The sequence below is a fragment of the Gymnogyps californianus genome, chromosome 4, assembly GCF_018139145.2.
Source record: "Gymnogyps californianus isolate 813 chromosome 4, ASM1813914v2, whole genome shotgun sequence".
Lineage (NCBI taxonomy): Eukaryota > Metazoa > Chordata > Aves > Accipitriformes > Cathartidae > Gymnogyps > Gymnogyps californianus.
In genome coordinates, this window is record NC_059474.1 from 69750662 (window position 1) to 69774403 (window position 23742).

At 42.4% G+C, this 23742-nt stretch overlaps 1 protein-coding gene across 1 annotated transcript in view; it reads left to right on the forward strand.

Annotated features, from left to right (window-relative positions):
- Window positions 1-7328: 7328 nt before the first annotated feature.
- The window catches only part of FREM3 (FRAS1 related extracellular matrix 3), a 71128-nt gene continuing 54714 nt past the window's right edge, over window positions 7329-23742 (forward strand). Inside the window, exons 1-2 of the mRNA XM_050896412.1 lie at window positions 7329-12429; window positions 14326-14415. Coding sequence (XP_050752369.1) covers window positions 7329-12429; window positions 14326-14415 — 5191 coding nt within the window. The remainder of the gene's footprint in view (window positions 12430-14325; window positions 14416-23742) is intronic.

Here is a 23742-nt window from a genome sequence, read left to right on the forward strand (position 1 = left end):
TGAGCAGATCTCTGAGGGTAGCTATCGATTCTGTAATTCTCTCTGACGTTGGTAGTGCTCATGTGAACAACCTCGTTGACCTTTTCCTAGTTATTCTAAAGAGTACTAAGAGGTATTAAGAAGAGAAGGACTAGCCTATTCATTTCAAAGAACCCAATGCATGGTTTGGGATTTACTTATTTAAGACGGAAGGAAGATTATAGGCAGCAGAGTATTAGATAAATTAGCAATCTGACCTACCTTGGCAGAAGTTTGTCTGTGTATCTTCTATAAAATCAGGAAATGTCACAGAGGGAACACCTGCAGCATGAAGGAGGGAAGGAAACCTGTGCCACGTGCTCGGTAAACATGCCTGGGTAGCTACTTGGCCACCAGAAATCAAACACAGATGAAGTGTGTGTACACTGAAATGTTTTGAAACTTAAGTGAGAAGAATGAAAGGCTACTTTCTGTTTCTGTACTTCCTCAAAGGCGCACATAACCATTGGGATCTCACTACATTTGTATATAAGTACAGTTTTAAAAGATGGACATTGTAAACTTTTTAGAATGTCACATATATTTATAGAAATATGAATGTATGAAATAGCAGTGTCTAGCCTTTGGCCATGGTCTTAACTACTTTCTTTCTCTTAATTGAGGTGTAAGGCAATATCTGTTTCTGCTCTGAACTATCATGTGTGGTTAGAGAATTTATCCCTGATCTTATTTTCATGGATAGTCACTGGATATGCTTATTGGTTTCTAACTACGTTAAATTGATTTGAAAAGCACATTGGTTCAAAATATGCCTCTCCCAATACAGCTGTCTAGTTCTACCTTTGTGTTCTGGAGCAATTATTGTGAGGTCCATGAGATGTTAATTTTCTTGGAGAGAAAAGGAAGGATTGGTTTTGTTGTTACACGCCTGGACTAATCAGGCAGTCTGGGAATGCATTTAAAGGCAAATGCTGCTCGTACTCGCTGTACAGGGTAGAACTGTTGTGTGTGCAGGAGTACATGATTTTAGGTGACTACCTTTCCTCTTCACTCTGCAGAACATGTTTCTGGGGGGAGACTGGGCAGAACTGCCCAAGGGCATATCTGGAGTCTGTAGCCAGATACCAAAGGCTTGTTGTTTCCCCCTCTCCTTGTGGTAGAATACCATTTTGTCTGGGCAGAATGTGTTGGATCTGACACTAACATTAAGATTACACAAGTAAAAAGTTGGTCTTTTCAAAATCCGTAACTATTTGCAAGCCTTGTGTATGTACCCCAGAATGCTACTGCAAATTAGCAAAGGGACAGCAAAGCCGTGAGTTTGGGAGCCTTGTGCACAGGGGAGCTTCCTTGATGTTTGCATGTGTCACTGCCCAATTGCTCCACCTTGTCAATCAAACTCAATGAAGCCACTGGCTCCATCGTAGGGGAGAGTTATGGTATGAAATGCCTATTGGAGTGTTCCACGGGGAGCTCCTGGACTTCATTTGTGCTCTGCAGCTGCAAGATGGAGAGGGTCTAAAGAGGTCCTGAGGATGGCAGCTGCAGCATCGTTTTTTTTCCCCTGTTTAAATGGAATAAACCTTTCTAAAAATTGAATAGTATTCAATCACTTTCAATATCAAATTGCTACCTGTTTTTTTTAATTTCATCTGACTAAGAACTAACCAGTCTGTGAGAAAAAGAATATTATAGATGGACTACTTAGTGTTTATATTTGCAATGTTAACACAGAAGGAAGAACCTTTATGTAGCTTTAGTTGGTCATACACTGTTTGCTTAGGAAACTTCATCACAATGTTTGTGACTGTTTTGTAATAATTACAAAGTTCTTCATTAGTAATTGTGTTTTTACAATAATATGCAAAGTTGTTATATGAACATGAAGCCACTGTATGCACTTATACAATGTTGGAAGATTCTCAATTCTAAGTGAAGACTGATCACTCATAAATTTACTTAAACTTCAGAGGGAGCTCTCTTACTCTACACATGGATTTAAATACCTTATGTCTTCAGAGTAATACTGTAATTTAACCCTAAAATAGTTTTACATGAAAATCTTCTAATTAGCGCATTAGTTTGCTTTCATTTATTGTATCTGCTCATCCAGAATGCAAGGAGCCCTGTGCTTTAACATGAAGTCAGCACTTCAACTGACCAGGGGTGGGGGGTGTTGCATGAATGATCATTTCAGATCCCATAACATCCTGTCTGTTTGAAATAAACTTGGGGAAGCAGGCCTTGACAAATGTCCCTGCATCTTGCAAGACTGGCAGCATCAGGTTAAATAAGAAAGAGTACATCTCATGGGTATGGACTCTTTAATGTGAATGGCCTCCTTTGAAGATAAACATACCTAAGGACTGTTATCTCAAGCATTATAGTAAATCCTTGTTGATTTATGGGGGGTGAGGGGAAGGAAGAATGAACAAGTGTGCAAGGTCCCAGTATCCTCAATATAAGGCTGATTTTGAGTCGAAGATGTTAGTCCTGACGTTTTTCCTATCACTATTTAAATAGCCTCTTGGATACTTTCGTTTTCCTGTAATTATTTAAAAAGTGAGGAGTCATTACACTGATACAAAAAAACACTCTTAAGAATCTGCTGAATCTCCAGTTGTGGAATGCTTACTTATTTGAAGTGAAACATAAAATTATACAAATTAAACACTGTACAAATTAACTTGATCTTTGTTAGGGGTTTTTTGCGATCTTTTTCCTTTCTCTACTGTAAGGAGATTTTTACTTACTGAGGATATTCTTAGCATTCCACTTCAACATATAGTGTTAGCCTACTTGACCCTACCAAATCTCTCTCTAAAAAAGGTGCGAAAGTGGATGGCTCTGGGTTCGTGCTAAAGTTCCTAAGAATCCCCAGCTATTCCTCCTTATGTTGACAAGACTTCAGCCAGTGCAGAAATCACATGGAAATTTATTAGGAACTGTGAAAGGGCTTTTAGACACTTTAAAAAACCCTCAAAAGCATATGCTTTATATAGGAAGTTGCAGCAGATGTTCTTCTTTGTTGGGTGTTCATCTATACAGCCAAAACAGCCAGATTCTAGGGGCTGATTTATCCCCAGGCTTTGTTTTCTGCTGGATAGTTATGTACCCTGAATTTAGGGAAGGGTGTTCAGTGATACTTTCTACTCCAAAAGTTATCCCTCTGCTTTTTTTAACTTGTATGAGTATTTCTAAAGGCGTTTAGAATACAACAGAAGAAAGGATTTCAGTAGTGCAATCCTAAGACCTTAGCCTGGATCTGAGGTTTATAAGCTGGTTCTAGTTCTTGAGGTTTTAAGGATTACAATATTGCTATCCCCGAAGACCTGTAAAGCTGCTGAGTTTTAGAAATCAAACTTGTACACATATACACACACATGTACACACCCATCTTTATCTATACACACACATAGACAGCTGATCAGGACAACTGTTCCTGGTAGAAAGCATTGCAAAAGGTACGGCAGAAGCATTTCAACATCTTATTTTACTAGAACAGGTACGTATATCTCATAGTATGAGATCTTGGAGATCTACTCTCTTTTCTTCTTATGTACTTGGTTCCCTGTAAAGTGCAGCAAATCTGCTGCCTGAAAGTGCAGGTACATGCTTGCTCTCATTCATTTGTCCAGTTAGACCCTATGGCATGATATAGTATAGCTTAATATGTCCTAACATAATGTAATGCCGTATGATAGAGTTTTTCTCTTCTCCTGAAGAGAAGCATGACAGATGGTGTTGGAACTACATTAATTTCAGGCAGGCAAAGCCCTGTATGAAATTCAAAGGTAGCATGTGGATGTGAATGCACGTATGCACGCAGAAACCCCAGCTGTGAAGTGCCAGGGATTGGTGCGCTACTCACAGCCTCTAAACAGGAGTGTTTGGTACCTGGTGTGTGGGCAGAAGAAAGGTAGATCACACAGCAAAAGCTCTCATAAGATACGGGGCAGGGTCCTGACACTTCCAAACCGGGCATCTCATCTGCTTAAGGTAGAATTTTTTTAAAGGGAGCCCTTGCTGGCTTTTGTTGTTATCAAAATCGTGTTAAGTGATAGTAGCAGCACTAGTATGCTCAGCCTTGCAAAGCAGTGTTTGCCTGACACTACTACTATGGAATTAAGATCTAATTACTTCCAGGGTAGAGGACAGATGTTTAATTTGGTCATTGGTGCATCTCAGACTGCCATTCATAAATGAAACAAATATATTAGAAAAACAAATGTAGTTATGCACTTAGCAAAATAGTTATATTCATTAGGTTAATTCAATAAATTACTTATTTTTAATGGAACAGGTGGAGATTTTCTCTTCCAGCTTAATGAATCCTCTAAGCAACTATTTTTGCTTGCCTTTTTTTTTTTTTTTTTTTTTTTTTTTTTTAAAAATGACCCAAACTTAGAACTTGAGGATCTAGCTGTGTATGTTGTGCTGCACCAAGTTTTGGACTGTCTCCTAGCTATGAATGCCTTATGCTCTTTTATGTGGATGTACACAGAAATGTTCTTGAGCCTAATTTGGGGTCAGGAGTATTAATAATAGATATATAGAACGTAGAGGAAAAATGGGCAACTTCAATTTTTTTAGTTGTAGTTATGCTACCATAACACTGGACTAACGTGGTGATAAATCAAGATCTCTACAATCTTTCACTAATATCAAGCATCCATGTTTTACTGACTTTCTGATCTCTCCTGTTAGTCATAACTTGCTTTAATATTGGAAGACGGTGGTGGTTTTTTTTAACTGGAATATGACTGTAGGAAGGAAGCCACTTGGCTATGTTTGAGGCACAATGGAGCTACTTGAGCAAGTAAAACTTTGTTTTCGTTTAACAATTCTTTGAACTTGATGCTAAATATCTTGTATAACTAACATTGTTCCAAAGCCCATCAAAGTCAACTGAAAGGTCATTGCAGGACTGAGAGGGCTTTGAATCAGGTCCTAAGAGCTGGAAAAACAAATACTCTTTTTCTGCAAATATATATGAAAGCATTTCCACCAATTTTAATATGTAACATGAGTACCTATGTCTACATGCTTATAGGACTGGGCTTCAGTGACATAACAAAGAGGAAATATTTTAAAAGCCAGTGAAACAGAAAGAGGAGAAAATGATTCTTGTACTGTGCACAAAGTCAAGAATTGGTGCGAGCGAGGCAGTCAGAACCATCGCATGCAGTTTGGATTTTGTTTGTCAATGCTTTAATGTCAGGTTTCCATAACTTCATAATACATCATCTACTTTTTTTCTGGTATACGTTCATATTTCTGATAAATTATACTACCTCACAACAAACTGAAAGATAGAAGCAGGTTGAGCACAAATACGTGGGAAGGCAATTCCTCAATTTTTCCTGCCCAACACACTCTTGAGATAAAAATTGTAATTGAACACATTTCTCATTCCATTTATTTTAATGGGAAAATTTGTGTTACCTTCCAGGAAACTTGATGGAAACAGTATACAATCTTGGAGTTTTACACAGACCTTGTGTACTGGCACTGTTCCTTATAGAACAAATGCCTAGATTTGATTAAGGATGGAAAAAAATGCAAATTTTGTGAACTTTGCATGCTTGTGTATATATGTAGATGTACACACAGGTTTCAGTGGGTAACTTGGGTTATTGGTTACATGGTTCTACCAAAGAACGGAACTTGGCATAACGGCTTTGAATCTATCAAGAACAGAAAACCTCTTTCTATCTGTAAGTGATTATTCAGCAACGTCTTTGTTACTGATTAGTCCAGTTATATTTGCCCAGAAATATCCTATTGGCTTGAGTAAAATAAGCTGGACATATTTAGGTTCCTGAAAGGACAAGTCCCAGTAAAAATTTGTTAGCGTCAGCCACACCAGGGGCTCAGTCCTCACTCCAGAGAACACTTCCATGGAGTACAGAATTGCTGTCTAGTGTACATGGAAACTTATATATAAGGAAGTCCTTATGCTTCCAAAAAAAAAAAAGCCATTGATAAACTAATAGCAAATGATTGTATAAACCTTGTACTAAACCAGAGAAGTGTACTTGGTCTCCCTAGGCACTTTATTTTCAAATATGTGTTGATTTTAATAAAGATACCAGAACACAAGCAAAAGACTTAAGAATGAAAAGCTCAATCCTGTTTTATGGTAGTTAAGAGTGGGTAAGCAATTAATCTTCATGCACAGGGGGACTCAGTAAGTTCCTGAAGAATTTGAAAAAAAAATCATAAACAGTAAATAAAGCTTTAAGCAACTTGTCCCTTTAATGAAATAGTAGGCTAAATGTCCAAACTATTAAAAAGTGCAGTAGTAATTCCAACAGAAACCTTGTTTTTTAAAATCCAGTAGCACTTGTATCTGCTGTCCTCAGCCAAGAGCCTGAGCAAGGACTGAGCACCTGCAAGTGAAACTGAATAGGAACGGTCCCAGCAAAGTGGAAACTGCCTAGGCTGCTTTCATTTTTCTAGCTGTGCAAAATTGCTTAGCAGTAAGCAACCATCCTAAAGTCAGTGTGGTTTTGCTGATTTCCCCCTTCTCCCCCTTTACTGTCTGCACATAGCATGAACTGTGTGCCAGGTTTGGAGGTGAAGGGGAGGAAGCTTCTGTCTGTACAAAAAGATGCGGTATCAGTAGAGCACGAAGGGATGGTTGTGTTGGCTTTGAAATTCTGCATCTGCTCCTCTCCACACTGAATTCGCTTCCCCCTCGAGCGGAAACTTGTATTTCGGGTTTTCAGCTGGATAGTTGCTGGCGGGCAGGCATTGCAGTAGTCCGTGCGGGCTCCTGTACCCCGGCGGCGAGATGAGCCCCGTCCCCGCCCGGGAAGGCTCGGCCGAGCCTGCCCGGCTGCCGCCGGCCGCCTTAGGTGCCTGCTCCCCTCTGCCTCTGCTTACACCTCCCCAACTCCGCCTCGCTCCTCCTGGCTTGCTCGCTCCCGCTCTCCTGCCTCATCTACCTCCTTATTTTCCGCCCTTCATCTCCCTGCATCCTCTCGCTGTCGCGCCGCCCGAGGGAGCGAGGCTGCGGCCGAGCCTGGGCGGGGAAGGGGTCCGGGGGCAGGGGCGGGCTTGCTGCTCCCCTCGCACCGCTTCGGCTCGGCAGCCCGCCCCGGGACACGGGTCGCTCGGGCTTTTCGCCGCACCTTGCCGCCGCGCCTGGCGTACGGCCACCTCCCGGCCCCGAGCCGCAGCCGGGGACGGCGGCCCCTGCCCCTGCCGCCGTGCTGGGGGACGGCCCTTCTTCCCCCCCCCCCCACCCCCCCACCCCTGGGGCGGCGCCCCCGCCCCGGCCCTTCAGTAGCCACGGCGGGGCGGGAGGCGCGGCAGAGCGCAGGGCGCGCCGCAGCAGCCGGGCCATGGCCAGGGGGTCCGGGGGGATTCCGGCCGCGGCGGCAGCGCTGCTGCTGCTCGGGCTCCTGAGTGCGCGGGGGGCGACGGAGCCCCCGATGGAGCCCGATGCCTCTGCTATCCTGGTCTCTAAGCGGGGGCTGCGCGTCCCCCTCGGCCGCTCCGTCTCGCTGGACCCGGCGGCGGACCTGGTGCTGCGGGTGCAGCCGGGGGACAGGTGTGCCGTGGCGGTGCTGGGGAGCGGGCCGGGCCCGCAGCCCGCCGGCGCCCTGGATCCCCCGCGCTTCCCCTGCGCCTTCGCCCGCGGGCAGGTCACCTACACCCATTTCGGGGCCCGCAGCCCCAGCCGGTACCGCCTGCGCCTCCAGCTCCGCTACGACTCGCCCCGGCGGACCCTCGTCGTGCCCTTCACGCTGGAGGTGGAGGTGCTTTTCCAGCAGCTGCGCCTGCTCAGCCGCAACCTGCCCCTGCCCGTGGAGAAGCTGCGGGGGCTCAGCGCCCCCCTGGACGGCAAGGTGCTGGGCTTCCCCGAGGGCGAGCCCGGCCGGCGCTGCCGCCTCACCCTGCTGCCCCCCGAGGCCGCCGGCGCCGGCCCTCTTCCCGCCTACGGGCGGCTGCTGGACGCCGAGGGGCGGCCCCTGCCCTCCGGCTACAGCGGAGGCTGCTCCGCCGTGCTGCAAGCGGGGATCCGCTACCAGCACACGGCGGCCACCGCCTCTCCCGGCCGGGACTGCATCCCGGCGCGGGTGTCTGTGCTGCCTGCCGCCGGCCCGGAGCAGCGGGAGTACTTTCAGGTGCTGGTGCGGATCCACGAAGGGGCCAACAACACGCCGCCCAAGCCCAGCTTCCTGGCGCTGCTTATGATGGAGGTGGACCAGTTTGCGCTCACAGCCGTCACCCTGGACATGCTGGCTGCTGAGGACCTGGAGACCCCCCCGGACCTCCTGATCTTCAACCTCACCTCTGTCTGGCCCAGTGACCCACGGCAGCAAGGTTTCCTGCTCAGCACCGATGACCCCAGTCACCCCCTCATTGCCTTCTCGCAGCAGGAGGTGAGGGAGCTGAAGATTGCCTACCAGCCCCCTACCCTGGACTCGGACCATGAGCGGCTTTTCCAGGTGGAAATGGAAGTGCTGGACCCTGACGGCGCCTCCTCAGAGCCCTTTGCTTTCATGATCCTGGTAAAGCCCATGAACACATTGGCCCCTGTGGCCACTTTCAGTCGTGTGGCTGGCCCACAGCTGATGCTCTTTGAGGGCCAGTCACGGCCCCTGTCTGGCAACTTGGAGATCAGTGATGAGGACAATCTGAAAGAGGTGAAGGTCTGGGTCACACGGGGCCTGCGATATGGGAAGCTCAAGGTACTGGGTGTACCGCCCAGCCGCAAGTACTTCACTGCAGCAGAGCTAGCAGCAGGGCAGGTGATTTACCAGCATGATGGCAGTGAGCACAGCTACAGTGACAACATCATTTTCCGCATGGCAGATGGGCAGCACCAGGTCGAATTTCTGTACCCCATCGCTATTGCTCCTGATGATGATCAGCCACCACTGCTGAATGCAAATACAGGGCTGGTGCTGAGCGAGCACCAGACTGTCCAAATCTCACCTTTTGTCCTCAGTGCCACAGACATTGACTCTGATGATACCTCTATCCGATTTGTCCTGGTTGGGGACTCTGCAGTGTCCCTTCTACACTCCCACCGGTTTGGTGAGCTGCTGCTGCGTCAGGCAGAGCAACCGGCATCTTATGAGAGCAAAGAAAGCAGAGCAGGGTTGGAGAGTGACTCCTCTTCCTCCCCCTGGCACTTTGTGGAAGATGAACGCGTGTATGAGAGGGTGGTGAATGAGTGGCTGCAGCAGGACATCCTCGATGGGAGGCTGTTCTTCAGGCACACGGGAGCTCACAGCGCCAGCCCAGTGATGAGTCGCATTGTATTCCAGCTGCAGGATGACAACAACCCCCCTAACCGGTCAGGGGACCATGTGCTCACTGTCAAAGTCCAACCGGTAGACAACCTGCCACCTGCACTGTACCCAGGTACTAGCCTGCAGATGACAGTGCAGGAATACCAGCTGACTGTCTTTAAGAAGCACTATTTACGGTACACTGACCTGGATACGGATGACAGGGAGCTGAAGTACACGTTACTGACACCCCCAACTGACACAGATGAGAACCGCTCTGTGGTCACTGGAGAGATCGTGTTGGCCGACAGTCCCGAGACGTCCATTACACGTTTCACCCAAGCCCAGGTCAACCACTACAAGGTGGCGTATCGACCCCCGGATCAGGAGCTGGGGATCACACCACGGGTGGTTCAGTTCACATTCCTTGTAGAGGACTCAGCTGGCAATTCTCTACAAGGTACCTTTACTCTCTTCCTGCAGCCAGTAGACAACCAGCCACCTCAGATCACCAACAGAGGCTTCACTGTGCTTGAGGGAAACAGCTTCGTTCTCACCAGCAATCAACTGGATGCCACAGATGAGGACACATCTGCAGACCAGATTGTTTTCACTGTAACTCAAGCTCCGGAGCATGGCCATTTACGTTATCTGGAGGAGGGTCTGATGGTGCAAGGGGAATCTTTCCTGCTAGATGATATTGCTGGTGGGCGCATCTCCTACAAGCACAGCGGCGATGAGTTTGCCAGTGATTCTTATCAGTTGGAAGTGAGTGATGGAATCCATCATGTGCCAATCACAGTCAAGATTGCTGTGCAGCCTGTGGATGATGAAAACCCAAGTATCGCTCTCCCTGGTGGTCACAGGCGGGTGGGAGCAGCCATTGATGTCCTGGAAAATGGTGCTACTGAAATTACTACATCACTTATCCAGGGTACAGATGAGGATACAGATGACTTGGTGCTGACCTTCATTGTGCAGGATCCACCCAAGCTGGGTGACATCCTCGTCGATGGAGTGCGATCAGAAAAGTTTACCCAGCATGACCTCATCAGTGGAGCAGTAGCCTACGCTCACACCAGCGGAGAGATTGGCTTGAAAAAGAGGTATGATTCCTTCAATCTCACCATTTCTGACCTTTCCAGTGAACGGGTGGTGGGAGGCAGCACAGTACAAAGGGTGCGTGTGGCTGTAACTATATTGCCTGTGGACAGCATTGCACCTGAAGTGATGGTTGCGGCAGAGCCGCTCAGTGTCCTCGAGGGAGGGAAGAGTACGCTAACACTGGATCAGCTGGATGTGGAGGACGTAGATACTCCCAGAGATGACATCTTGTGCATTGTCACAGTTCAGTCCACTTCAGGATATTTGGAGAATGTCTCTCCAGCCCCAGGGTCCGAGAAGTCTAGAGCCGGTACTGCCGTTAGTGCTTTTTCCATCAAAGATGTTCGTCTGGGCCATGTCAACTATGTGCAGAGCATTCACAAAGGGGTGGAGCCTGTGGAGGATAGATTCACTTTCCAGTGCTCTGATGGTGTTAACTTCTCACCTCACCAGTTCTTCCCCATTGTCATCATCCCCACCAACGATGAAAAGCCGGAGCTGTTTGTGCATGAATTCATGGTGCTTGAGGGGATGAGCCTGGTGATTGACACCCCCATCCTCAACGGAGCCGATGCAGACGTGCCTCCAGATGAACTGCGTTTTGTTATTGCTGTCCCTCCTAGGCATGGGCAGATTGTGCAGCAGCTGTCCGCAGGCATTGTGCCTATTCACAGCTTCACCCTGGAGGAAATCCAGGAGGCTTCCAGCATTGTGTATGAACATGATGACTCGGAGACGAAAGAAGATAGCTTCCAAATTCAGCTGACTGATGGACACCACACAGTGGAGCAGAATGTGCCGATTATGGTGATCCTGGTAGATGATGAGACCCCCAGGATGGCAATCAACAATGGTCTGGAAGTAGAGATTGGCAAGTCAAAGGTCATCTCTAGTCAAGACCTTAAAGCCACAGACATCGATTCAGAGGACAAGAGCCTTGTTTATGTCATCCGTTTGGCACCTGTGCAGGGTTTCTTACAGCACCTGAACAGACAAGAGGAAGTGCTGTACAACATTACACAAGGCACAAACTTCACACAAGATGATTTAGACCAGGGTTTTATCCACTATGTTCATACTGGCCTACATGGAGTGCGTGATCTGATTAAATTTGATGTTACTGATGGTATTAATGCCTTGATAGACAGGTACTTTTATATTACCATTGGTAGCATTGATATGGTCTTCCCTGAGGTGATCAACAAGGGTGTAACTCTGAAAGAAGGAGGAAAGGTGACACTCACAACTGATCTGCTCAGCACAAGTGATGTTAACAGTCCTGATGAAAATTTGCGTTTCAGTGTCACCCGGTCCCCAACCCGGGGCCATCTAGAGAATTCAGACAGTCCTGGAGTGCCTGTTGTTTCCTTTACTCAACTCCAGCTTGCTGGCAACAAGATTTACTACATCCACACTGCAGAGGATGAGGTGAAGATGGACAGTTTTGAGTTTGAAGTGACAGATGGGTATAACCCAGTCTTCCGTACCTTCAGGGTCTCCATCACAGGTGTGGACAATAAAAAGCCAATTCTAACTGTTGGTGACCTGGTTGTTGAGGAAGGGGAGACCAGGCTGATCACCCCTTTTGAGCTGACTGTGGAAGATGGGGATACGCCTGACGATTTACTCCTATTCACGGTCACTCAGGTTCCAGTGCATGGCCAGATTTTGTACAACAACAGCTACCCAGTCACCAGCTTCACCAAACAAGACTTGAATGAGAATCTCATCAGCTACAGACATGATGGTACAGAAACCAGCCAGGATAGTTTCTCCTTCTCTGTGACTGATGGGACCCACACGAACTTTTATGTTTTCCCTGACACTAGCAAGGAGATCCATCAACCCCAGATGATGAGGATTCAGATCAGTTCCCTGGACAACAGAGTGCCACAGTTAGTGGTGAACAAGGGTGCCCCTACTCTGAGAAGACTTCCAGCTGGGCACCTAGGCTTCCTGATCACTAGTAAGGCACTAAAGGCAGAGGATCGAGACAGTCCACACAAGCTGTTGAAATACAAAATAACAGATGGGCCGGAGCATGGCTTCATCATTAATACTGACCTTGGAAATGAGAGCGCTAGAACATTTATGCAAGGTTGGTGCTGATGGTTGTATTTGCTTCTAAACATTGGGCTCAGTGAGCTGTTATTTTGTGTTACATTATTTGAATCTTTGTTTCAGGGGATTTAGAAAGTAATGTCTTTTAAACTACGAAGTATATGCAAATGATCAGAATTATAATACATGCATTTTAGAAATGAAGCTTTGTTTTACCTATGAAGACACAATAGAAAAGTTCTGTGTTGTATGTGCGTGCATTAATGTGTTTCCTACTGTGTGTTAAATGTACATCTTACTGTGTACATAGCGTGGTACTGCTCATAAGAAGATGGGATAAAATCTGAAATGGTGATTTGCAGATCCTGCACCAGTTTCTTTTTGAAGACTGAAGTACCTGTTTGCCTGCCTGGAAATTAAACCCAGGCTCAAAAATTGCTATTGTCTTCAGAGAAAATTGTTTGGAAAGGTGCTTAACATTTCTGCACATCACTGGATCTAGTATTTAAAAAAAAAAAAAAAAAAGGGCAGGGGACACCCAGTATAGCCTCAGTAGTTTGGGTGACATTTTGTGTGATTCTGTTCCACAGAGAAAGCTGAGTAGGTAGGGGGGCCTCCTTTAGGTCAGCTCCACCAAACCTGTGCAGAGGGCAGAGCCTCAGAGGATGGTGGGGCACAATGACGGCAGCCAGACTCTCTACAAATGTCCCGGTGCTCCAGCCAATCTTAGGGAGCTGGGTTTAGGACTGTCATTCTTCTGTCCCGGATGGAATAGTATGTTGAAAGCTTTCACAAGGAAATTTCCAGCCTAGACTTTGCCTACCTCCAGTGTGCTTTGGCTATCAGCAGGGGGGACAACATTTACCAAAATTCTCATTAGACACTGTAATAGGATTAGAGGTCTCTGTTACTTTTATGTGCTCAGGTATGTTACCTTTCTTTTGCAAGAGAAAACAATCTGGGGAGAGAAAAAGTCTTTATCTCCATTTTATGTATTTATCTATAACTTCCAGACAGGTTGTAGCTTTAAGATTATAACACAATTTATTTTTAAAAGTCTGCAGTTCATCTGCCAAGCTACAGTGTTGTGAAAAATCATTTGCCATTCATTCAAGAATGTTTCATACATTTTTCAGTTGACAGAAAGCACCCAAATCTGCCTTGGCAGAACAAGAGCAACTGGTAACCCCAGGGGAGTAAGTCTCTTATTAGATCAGAATTAGGTCTAGAACAGCTTAATGCTGAAAGGAGTGTAAAGAACATATAAGTATGTCCCAAACACTTTTATATCAAAATTGTTGTTTATTTAACTAAAATAAAAGCAAAAGTAGAAGACTTCTCTGAAGTCTTCATATTGATGAAATGTGGCACAGGATAATACACCTGCAACTTTAGGGTAGTAGAAATATCCTGATGGTTTTCCCATATTCTCTAGCAATATCAAATCAAAGTTGTATTGACTTTTAGACCTATTTGTGATTTGTTTAATACATTCTCATATGCACTCCCAATGTGTCTGCAACAGTTTTGTGTCATAGAAGGGCTTAAAAAACTGATTAAAGTTAAATTGATCTTTAAAAAATGGGCAGATCTTTAGTCCCAATAGATTCAATTTAGTTATAGCAAATTATTCCTAATGTGCTGAAACAAGGATTTTAAACTAGTATTTAAAAATAAATATTTATGGTAAAACTATATCTCACTGTCTTTTTGCCATTGTTCTTTGAGCTAATAACTAAATTCATGTTGTGTTGCTGAGTATAGACCAGTGTAAGAAGCTATGCCACATTATATAAATTTGGTTGCTGAAATGCTTTATCCACAAATTAGCCAACTTATTAGTAAGTAATCAAATAGTAAAGGTAGAATGAACTATGTCCTATATTCTGTAGTAAAATTCTATGACGATTCATTTAGCATATTCTTTTCTTAGCTGATATTGATGAAATGAAGATCAGCTACATCCTGAAGGAAGGTGATAATGCTACCAGTGACATCTTCTATTTCTCCATTGAAGATAATGGTAAGATTAAGATGCTTAATTATACACATCTTAGAATTACACCATCTGGAAGATTGTTCACGTTAACTAAACAAGTCATCTATTATTTCTTTATAAGTAATATGTAAAAGTGCCATGAACACATAGGAACACAAATCAGGATATTTTATTCATTTTAATGTGTAATGTCACAATTAATGCAAACTGCTATGGCAAGCTATGAACTCTTAGTGGGATATACTGTTGTCACAATACTGTTTGTTCAGTGGCCTTTATGGAGGACTGTTGGCAGTGACAGTCAATCCCTCATAGTCAGCTGTGCATGTTACAGAAATTCAACCATACAAGGTGGAGCAATGATGGTTTTGGAATCATGGCCAACTACTGAATCAAAAGAGAAAATTAATGCTAACCTTTGTTAAATAAGGAGAGTTCAGTTGATCTAGATCATGGCTGAGAGCCTGGCGAAATGGTAAGATAGGCTGGTTAAGTCCATTTTGCTCTTATTTATACAGAAGCACATCCTTGTTTTGCATAGATTGTTATTGTTTCAAAGGCTTATTTATATCAACTGACACACGTATGTTGCATTTTTTTTGCATATTCCTTTGACGACCGTTGTTTCAAAATCTGTTTTGTTCTGTTTGTGTATTGTTGTTTTCCTGTAGGCTGCAATATTTTTCCCCAATCATCTACATGAATTAAGTTCACTGAGAATTCATCACAATTTTACAAGTTCCTCTTAATTAAAGGCAGACAAGAAGATTCGTAAAAGAAGTTTGCCAATTCAGTTAAATAACTTCTGCGTAAGGATCTGCCTTCACAATAATCTCTGTAAACTTTCTGACTAATTTGATGTAATCCTGAGTGCACAGAACGTGTCAGAATAGCATTCTAACACAGTGTTTGACAGAAAGTTAAATTTGTATTTCCTAACAGGCCTCAAAACAACTCTGAAACACCGTTAAAATATTTTGTCCAAAATTGGCACTCGATAAAAAGAAATCCACATTGATAGTTATGAGGATAGTCACTGAGAAGCAACAGCTTCGAGTTTGCTAAGGCTTCCTATTCTAATTATTGCAAACCATAAAATGTATATCTTGATCTCTTGAAAACCAGTTATTACGTTCTATCTATAAAGAGTCTGTTTCTGTTCTCGTAGCGGTATAAATCATTGTAGTTTTATGTCCACCATTTGCTATAGACCAATCCAGCCACAGATAAGTATGTGCCTGAGAAATAAGCATTCTGTTATGGATTAAGAACTATCTTGCACTTCGGTTAGGTGAGACATTTTGATTAGCTGAGATGAACCCATTCATTTTATGACTTGAAGATGAATGCGAGCACCTTGGATATGACTTCCAGTGTTTTCTTTATGCCATCTGTAGGGCAACACTTACTGTTTTTGGGCAGTGCACCGAGGCTATCATTTAGCAAAACAATGAAATGTGACTTGTTTATTTTCAATTGTCCAAGAAGTAATTGAACGTTTTGAACCAGTCATTTGGTATTGTCACTTTGCTCATATATGAGAGATTATGTAGCTTAAGGGACATTAAAAACATTTTCAATATTAGATCAACCACACCTCTGGTTCATTGTGATCCTGTCAGGGACAAGTTTCTTTTCTCATGTTTACAAATGAAGATGGAATAGTAGGCAGCTGGGGATGTGCACAGTATTCATAGCTTGAAGGAAATTATTTCCTTTCTAGTTAAGGTTTGGGTAAGCAAATCATTTCATTCAGCAGTTGTTACACCAGGCTTCAGGAAACTGGAAGACCTGTTTCATAAGCAAAGAATGCACCCCCATGGCTGGCACTTTGTATCCTTGACAACTTTACAGCTGGAAAGGTCTTCTCTTTTAGGAGCCAGTAGAGTAATTGGGAGACAAAGCTATGACAGGCTGAAAATGGCTTTTGGTTTGTGCTTCCTCTGGTTATGCTGAAAGAAAAAGGTTGAACATTGGCCAGCTGAGGAGGATGGAAAAACAAGCTAGATTTTACAAGCCAATTATTTTCTAGCTCATTTTGGAGTAGTGTGCAACCAATGCAATTAAAATCAAATGGGGCTATTAATTTAAGAAAGGTTGGAGATGCATTCTTTGTCTATTTTTGCTTACATTTCACTTAGCACATAGGAGAAGGTGCTGTGAACTGCTACCTGTGTTTCTTACAAACATCTTATTTTGCTGTCACTTGATCAATATACAAGTCTTTGTGGCATGACTAAGTGGGGTAATATAATAATGATGAGAAACAATGGAGAAAATGGAATGACATAACTGAACAGATGGTAATTCTTATTCCTTATACACCCAGGGACACAAAGGGAGTCAGTTACTAGATGTTTTCATTAACAGCACTTTCAGTCTCTGCTAAATGGAGTGATTCTTTCAGCTAGATTACTTCATCATCTGTCTGTTCCAGATATCAACGGAGTAAGAAAAGCTGTGGCAATAAATGTGTGCAGCTATGCTTATAATGAAAGTACGTACTGACGGAAGGGTTGTTGTCTACTGATGTGACTGGCACAACTACAGGAAGAGTACATGGCTACAGGAAGGTGTGCTGAGCGAGTAACATCTGGAAATTCACTTAAAACTTGTTTGCTGTGGGAAAGAAGGTTGAAAAGTCAATGCTGTCATTACTACTATAGCACAAGGAAATGCTTTTAAAAGAAATTCTATCTGGATTAGTCTTTTGATGACTTTGGTGCTTAGAAATACATTAAACATATTCCCTCAGGGGCATTTACCTCCCAAGGGAGTGACTGAAGGAAGGCACAACTGTAATAGCTGTTGTACAACTCAGGAAAAAATACCTAAAGGCCCAGCAGGAGGAGAGAATGTACACTGCTTTAGTACGCTTTGCAACTGCTTCAGCGACGCTCAAGAAAGAGCCTGCTATTTTCTATGTTTTTATGTTCTAGCTGCTAAAGTCCTCTTAAAAGCATTTAATTTTGCATCAGTGCAAAGGAAACTCTGAGCAATGAAACGTGTGTGTGTGCATATCGAATGTGAGGAGAAAATGCATGCGTTTTTGTCTGTCTCATCACTTCCCTTGCACAAACGCAATCAGGTTCTTCCAGACAGAAGTTTCACCCTTTAATAGGAGAGTATACCTTTTGAATAATAGCATTTTGTCTAACCTGAGGGTAGGAAAGATTCCTTTAGGTTCTTTATCTGGATAACTACTTGTTCTGCTATTTAAGAGAGCTGCTGGGAAACCTTTATCAGTGAAAAGTGTGAGAAAGAATGGCTGGCAGCTTTCAGAAAAGTCGATCCCTCTAACTTAAGTAAACTGTTCCCATTCCTGCCATTAAACTGAAGATTTGGGCAGAAGTACTAGAATTTTAACCTACTAATTATGGTGCACGCTGACAGCTCCAGTTTGTGAGTGTTCAGTGTTAGGCCTGCAGTTCATTTCACAGAACAAATGTTGGTACAAATTGAATACAAAGTAGGTAAGGTTCAGCTGGTTTTAATGATTTATTCTGGGGTGAGTATACAGGTAGCATAATGTTAAGTTTGTTCAAAGATTTGTAATGGAGCAATGACATGCAGTAAACTTACAGTGGTTATTTTCGACTTTACCATATTTGATTTCGGAAGCATTTGTTGTTTTTCCTTAGTGATTTTTATGCAAAGATCAGCTTAGTTAGACTTGGTTAGTCCAATGCCTCTCCACCTGGTTTATGTTCCGTGATGTTTTGTATGAGTAACTCCTTTATTTACCTGTAGAGTTCACCTTTGTTATTTTGTAGTTTTTTAGTACACTTGACCTTTTGACACTCCTGTCATTGCTGCCCTCTAGACCTTGTTTTCAATTACTACTGCCAAAAGAGTAATGAGAGCTTGCTGATACTGAAAGCTACAATGTTTTGCTGATGTGAACTTTGTGGGTCTAGTTCAGGCTTCTTTCAAACCTTGTGTGGAATGCAATTTTAAAACTTAGAATACCCTTTGGATAAAGGAATCGTACCGAAATGCACTAAAGAGTATTTGCAATCCATAAAATATTAAAGAAAATATTGTATTATGTACTTCTAGCTACTAAAAAATAGCTCTGTAGAAAGAAAAATTTAGAATGTGATCTAAAGTGTGAATTTGTTCTGTGCATTTTGCTCGATGTGGTCCCAGGTCCATGGGGTGAAAATCTGACCTCGCTAAAGTTAGCAGGAGCTTTGCTATTAATTCTAGTTGGCCTGGGATTTCACTCAGAGGCCTTCTTACCCGTATTTGATTGGTGCTACTGCAAATAAACTGCATGGGGGAGGCATGGTTGGGTGAAAACCCTAAGGAAAACCCAGCAGTTTTCTGGTAGTATGTGATTTTTTTCCACCTTTTTTTTAGCTTTTGCTTTCCAAAGACTTAGACTGTTCAGCTAGGGAGTTGATCCAGCTGATCCAGGCTTCCCTGAGGCTGATATAAGGACCCTCAGCCTTTTATCTTTAAGCTTGTTAATGTTTTTCTAGGCAAGGAGTATGGCTCCTTAATTCTGAATAACTTCTCGGAGTTTTGATTGAAGCTGGCACCTAAGGAGGTACAAGAATACAGGCTTTTGTAATTCTGTGAGCTACATAGTTCTCACAGATTCTAATACAATATTATAGTAAGTCACATGCTTGCTTATAAAATCTAGAAACGTTATGATGTCTGGTCACTTAAAAATAGGTATTCTTGTTAATGCACAATGTGCAAGTGAAAAATTAATCTCTTGACAGAATTAAAAGGTGTTTTGTTGTTTCCTTTTGTAACACAAACTGAAATATGGCAATTCCGGCAGCCTGTTAGCAATCCTTGGTTTGAATTTGGTCGCCTAAACTGGCAGAACGTAGTTACTGGTCAAACTTAATATCTACTGAGGTTTGTGCGTGTTAACGACAGTATTTATCTAACACAACTGTCTACTCTTACATGTAGGTAATATTTCCTCTAATTTTACTAATGATTTTACAAATCAGTTTTGTGTTACCATACACAAGTCAGTGTACAATCCTCTTGCTGAATAATTCTCCTTTTTAGTAGGCAGGTTTTGTGCACCTATCTCCTCACATCCACAAATCTGAAAATAGTTTGCAGACCTTGCAAAAGGTGTTGCAGTAGTATCATTTCACCACTTTCAGACACAAAGGTGCATCATTTAAGAGGCAAAGAATTTCCAAATGATGAGCCATTTTCAAGCAGCCTTAAAACAAACCCAAAGCTACTCTTCTCCCAAGTTAAACAGAATTTTTAAGGGGTTTACAAAAACTTTTGATTTTTAATAAGGTTTGAAAACATTAGTCAGCAAAGATGTATGAATTCTTATGCAACAAAGCTTGTCAAATAACTTGCACTGCAGGAATCTTTTGAATTCAGTAGGAAAATGCCTTCCATTTGTAATGTGTTTTTGGTGTGGTCTAATTTGCTGTCATGCTTGACAGCACTGAAGGATGCAGTTTACCTGTCTTGACCTCAAAAATGAAAAGCTATTAGGTGGGGAGGCTTTATTTTGATACAATTGTTTGCAAAGGCATTATGTTTCTGCTGAAAGAAGAGAACTTGAGCAACTGTGGAATGAAAACATTGAAGTGTTTCTGACATGGCTTTGATTCATCCTTTCATCTATTGCTATTTCAAGATATGCACTCTCCAGTGTTTTCAATTCTAAAGCCAGATTTTCCAAGTGAATAAAGTTACACACCTGAAGACAAGGCTTTATTTATTTTTTGTTTTATTTTATTTTAATCCTCCCCTCTGAGGTATTGGATACCATTTCTGCTGATGCAAGTTTTTTATTTTTTTTACTAATAGAGGACAATCATACTGGAATAGAGGAACTGGATGACAGTAGTGTTTTTAAGATGCAAGAAATAATTGTTCCACTCGGTGCTAATAAGTCCCATACTAGACTTCTTGTACAAAGTTTGTCTGAATTTGTGAAGATGTAGAAAAACTGGAGAAACTGTCTTGGAGGAAGAAATGAGAATCACCAGCGATCTAGAAAACTTGACCAGTAAGAAAAGATTAAAGGATTTGGTACTGTTCAGTCTGGAGTAGAGGAGACCAAGAAAGGATATGGCATTTGTTAATACAGATAAGAGGAAGAGAATGAAGTGTTATTTACCACTATGGTTAGCAAAGTTTACATTTAACACCCTGTACAATGTGAGATGCCTGGCATGGAAGAGAATAGTCAAATCGCAGGGCCCAAGAACATCTTAATTCACAAGTTTGTCTATTTTGCCTCCTCACTATGTATATGAACATTATTAATATCTTGAGCTGCTTGATGGGCCTGAGAGTCAAAAAGATGCAGAGGCTAATGGTCATCCCTATTCGAACATTTTCGGTTTCATTTTCCTCTCTGTGCCCTGACGCTACTAGGTTCTATCATTAATCCTTATTTTGAACTACTACTGCAACAAGGTTTTATGTCCACTCTTTCCCAAACGTGTTTCTTTCAGTCTCCTTTCCCTTCTTTACTTCCTAAAGCTGCTTGACTGCTCTCTTCTTCCCTTACCAATCCAACTTTGCAGCCTTCTATTAGTTCCCTGCTATGATGCCTTTGGTGATGTTTTTAAAAAAAAGAAAAAAAAGGTATGTTGAAACCAGACATTTCTTCTGTAAATTCTTCAAGCCAGGTGTTTTCAGCTGAAGGGGACCACTAGGTCATTTGCTCTCTTCTGCTATGTATCCCAGGTAGTTTCTCTCAGTTATTTTACTAAGTCCAGAAGCCTCTTCTTTGAACTAACACATTTCTAGAATTTCTAGGCTTGATTTTTAGATTAAAAGCATAAATAAGTAAAAGGAAAAGCCATAACGTTCCATGCTAATATGCTCTAGTAATTAATCATCCTCACTGAGCAAAATGTGTGTGTTTACAAAAGCTCGAGTAGTCTAGCTTCCGCTTTGGGCTACAGATTCCTCTCATGACAGTGCTAGATTGAAGAGTTGTTATCACTCTTGGTTTTCTCCTAGAAATAATATTTCTACTCTGCAGTGAAAGTACCTTTTGGTTTTCTTTTGACTGAGCTTTTGAAGCCCAGTCAGAATCCAAACCTGTATCTCTGCACATGGTGCTGCTTTGTTATTTAAATCTATTTGCCAGCTAGAGCTGTCAGGTTTCTTGCCACAGCATTATTTTACACAATGTAGTGTACTTCATTCTAAGTACATACACATACTCTATGTACTTCATTCCTAATAGGAAATACTTTTTCAATGAGGCAGTAATTATTTTTGTGTCCCTTTTGCTGTGCCTACCCCGCTTTCTCAAAGGCCTTTTTTAACTGTAGAAAGCAGAACTGTGTGCTGAGTTCTGATTCTTAATAATGTAGAGAAGTAAAATAACCTTAAAGCTCCTAATTGCTGTTCTCCCCTTTGTAAAGCAAAGGATTCTCTAGCTCCAGTATTGCAGTGGAAGATTATTTATTATTGATATTTTTTTCTGCTTTGCATAATAGATCCTTTTCAGAAATGCAGCTTTCCAGGACAAGGTGCCTCATTCCATACGTACTATCTACTTTATATGTTGATAAGATCTACGAAGATCTCTGTAAAACTTTGCAGTTGGAAGTATTGAAACATGGGAATCATTTTAATAGACTCTGCCTACTGAGCAGCTCACTCAGTTCAGCAAATTTTTCCCTGTTCTTGCCTCTCTTTTTTAACTTTTTTAACAATCTGTTATCATCAAGTATTACCACAAAAGACGTTGTGTTCCTAGATCACAAAAGGAACAGATTAGCATCCCACCGAGTACCAACCTTTGTTAATCCCATTTAGAAATAGTGTTTTCGGAAAGAGAGTAAGATCTGCCAGCTGTTTTATTATTGGCACATACTACATGTGTTTGAAGAGTACATGGGATTGTTGTTTTTTAAAAATATGGTGTTTAGTCCTTTCTAGTGGCAGTTTAGAAATTGGCTTGTGCTGCTTTAGAAAGTAGTTCCTCCTTCTCATATAATACAAGGCCATCAGTCTGCTTCTATCGATTAAAAAGAAATCTCTGCTGAACATTTCTGTCCTTCCTGTATCATTAGCAATTTAAGCATCTCTTTGTAAAAACTGATGTTGTTATTTAGGTTTTGAATCTTTGGGGATGGAAAGAATGATTCTTTGATTTACGAGTGTTAACTTTTTTTCCCTCGTATTGTTGTCCCTTATCGATACCCAGTGTCAGGGCAGGCCCAAAACAAGAGACAAGAAAATAGGATGTGAAGGCTCTAACAGGCAATAGCTCAAAGAGGCTGATCTCTACCTGCTAACCAGTTCTGTTCTGACGACAACAACAACGGCTACCAAAGACATAATACTTACAGACTATCATCTCCTTTGAAGGGATACAAGCATAACCCTGACACTTGGCACTTGATAATTTCTATTTCACACTGATTACTCTCTGTTTTTCATTAGCTCATGTGTTGCTGTTTTCCAAATGGCTGCCTTCGTGTCTTCACTCAGACATGCTGGCTATTTGCAGAGTTGCCATCTCCTTGATTGTGGCTTTTTGGTACTTAAGAATTTTGGTTCTAAAGAGCTAGAAGGTTGTATTCGTAAAAGCCTCATTATTTTCTGCTATGTACAACTCCTGTCCTTGCGGAGTAAGAGTCTTCTCTAGCCAGTAGCCATAGGGTTCAAATCTGTACCCTTTATGTGTGTGTAGCAAATAGGATGTGTATCTGAAGTGGGAGCAGTCACCCAGAGTAGTACTACTTACACTGTAAGCTGACCGTATGGAAGCAGCCCCGTATGCAAACCAAGTATTGTGAGGATGCTGCCCTCTGTTTTGCCTTTACGTTTGAACTTTGTTTTTTGTCTGGGATCTTACAAAGCCTGGATAAAGCAGCAAAGATGCTTTGGCAATTCTGAAGCTGAACCAGCTTCGAGCTACTCGCTCACCTGCTATGCATCTAATAAGAAAATTGTATGTTTTGTTTGATTTTTGAGGACTTCCTCAACTAAAAGAAAAAAGTCCTGAGTCTCATCTCATGTTGATGCTACTCCACTGACTATTGTTTCTTCTAATAATAACAGCGTATGAGGCCTAGGACTGGGATGAGATTTGACTGTGACTGAACTGTTAATTTCAAGAATTTTAAGAAATTAAAGATGGGTGCTAAAAAAGTAATTCTAGTATTGCATCAGTATGAATGAGATTAAAACCAGGGCTCTCTAAATCCTGAAAATTCTCTCTCACAGAATCTATTCATTATCAATGTCACAACAAGACCTACTTTAGAAGATGTCAGCTGGGAGGGAGTTTTGGCCAATATTATGGCTTTTCAGAAATTACTTTTTAGTCCCATAAGTTTGCTAGATTCAAACAGTAATACAGACTTTTAGAAAAAAGTACTT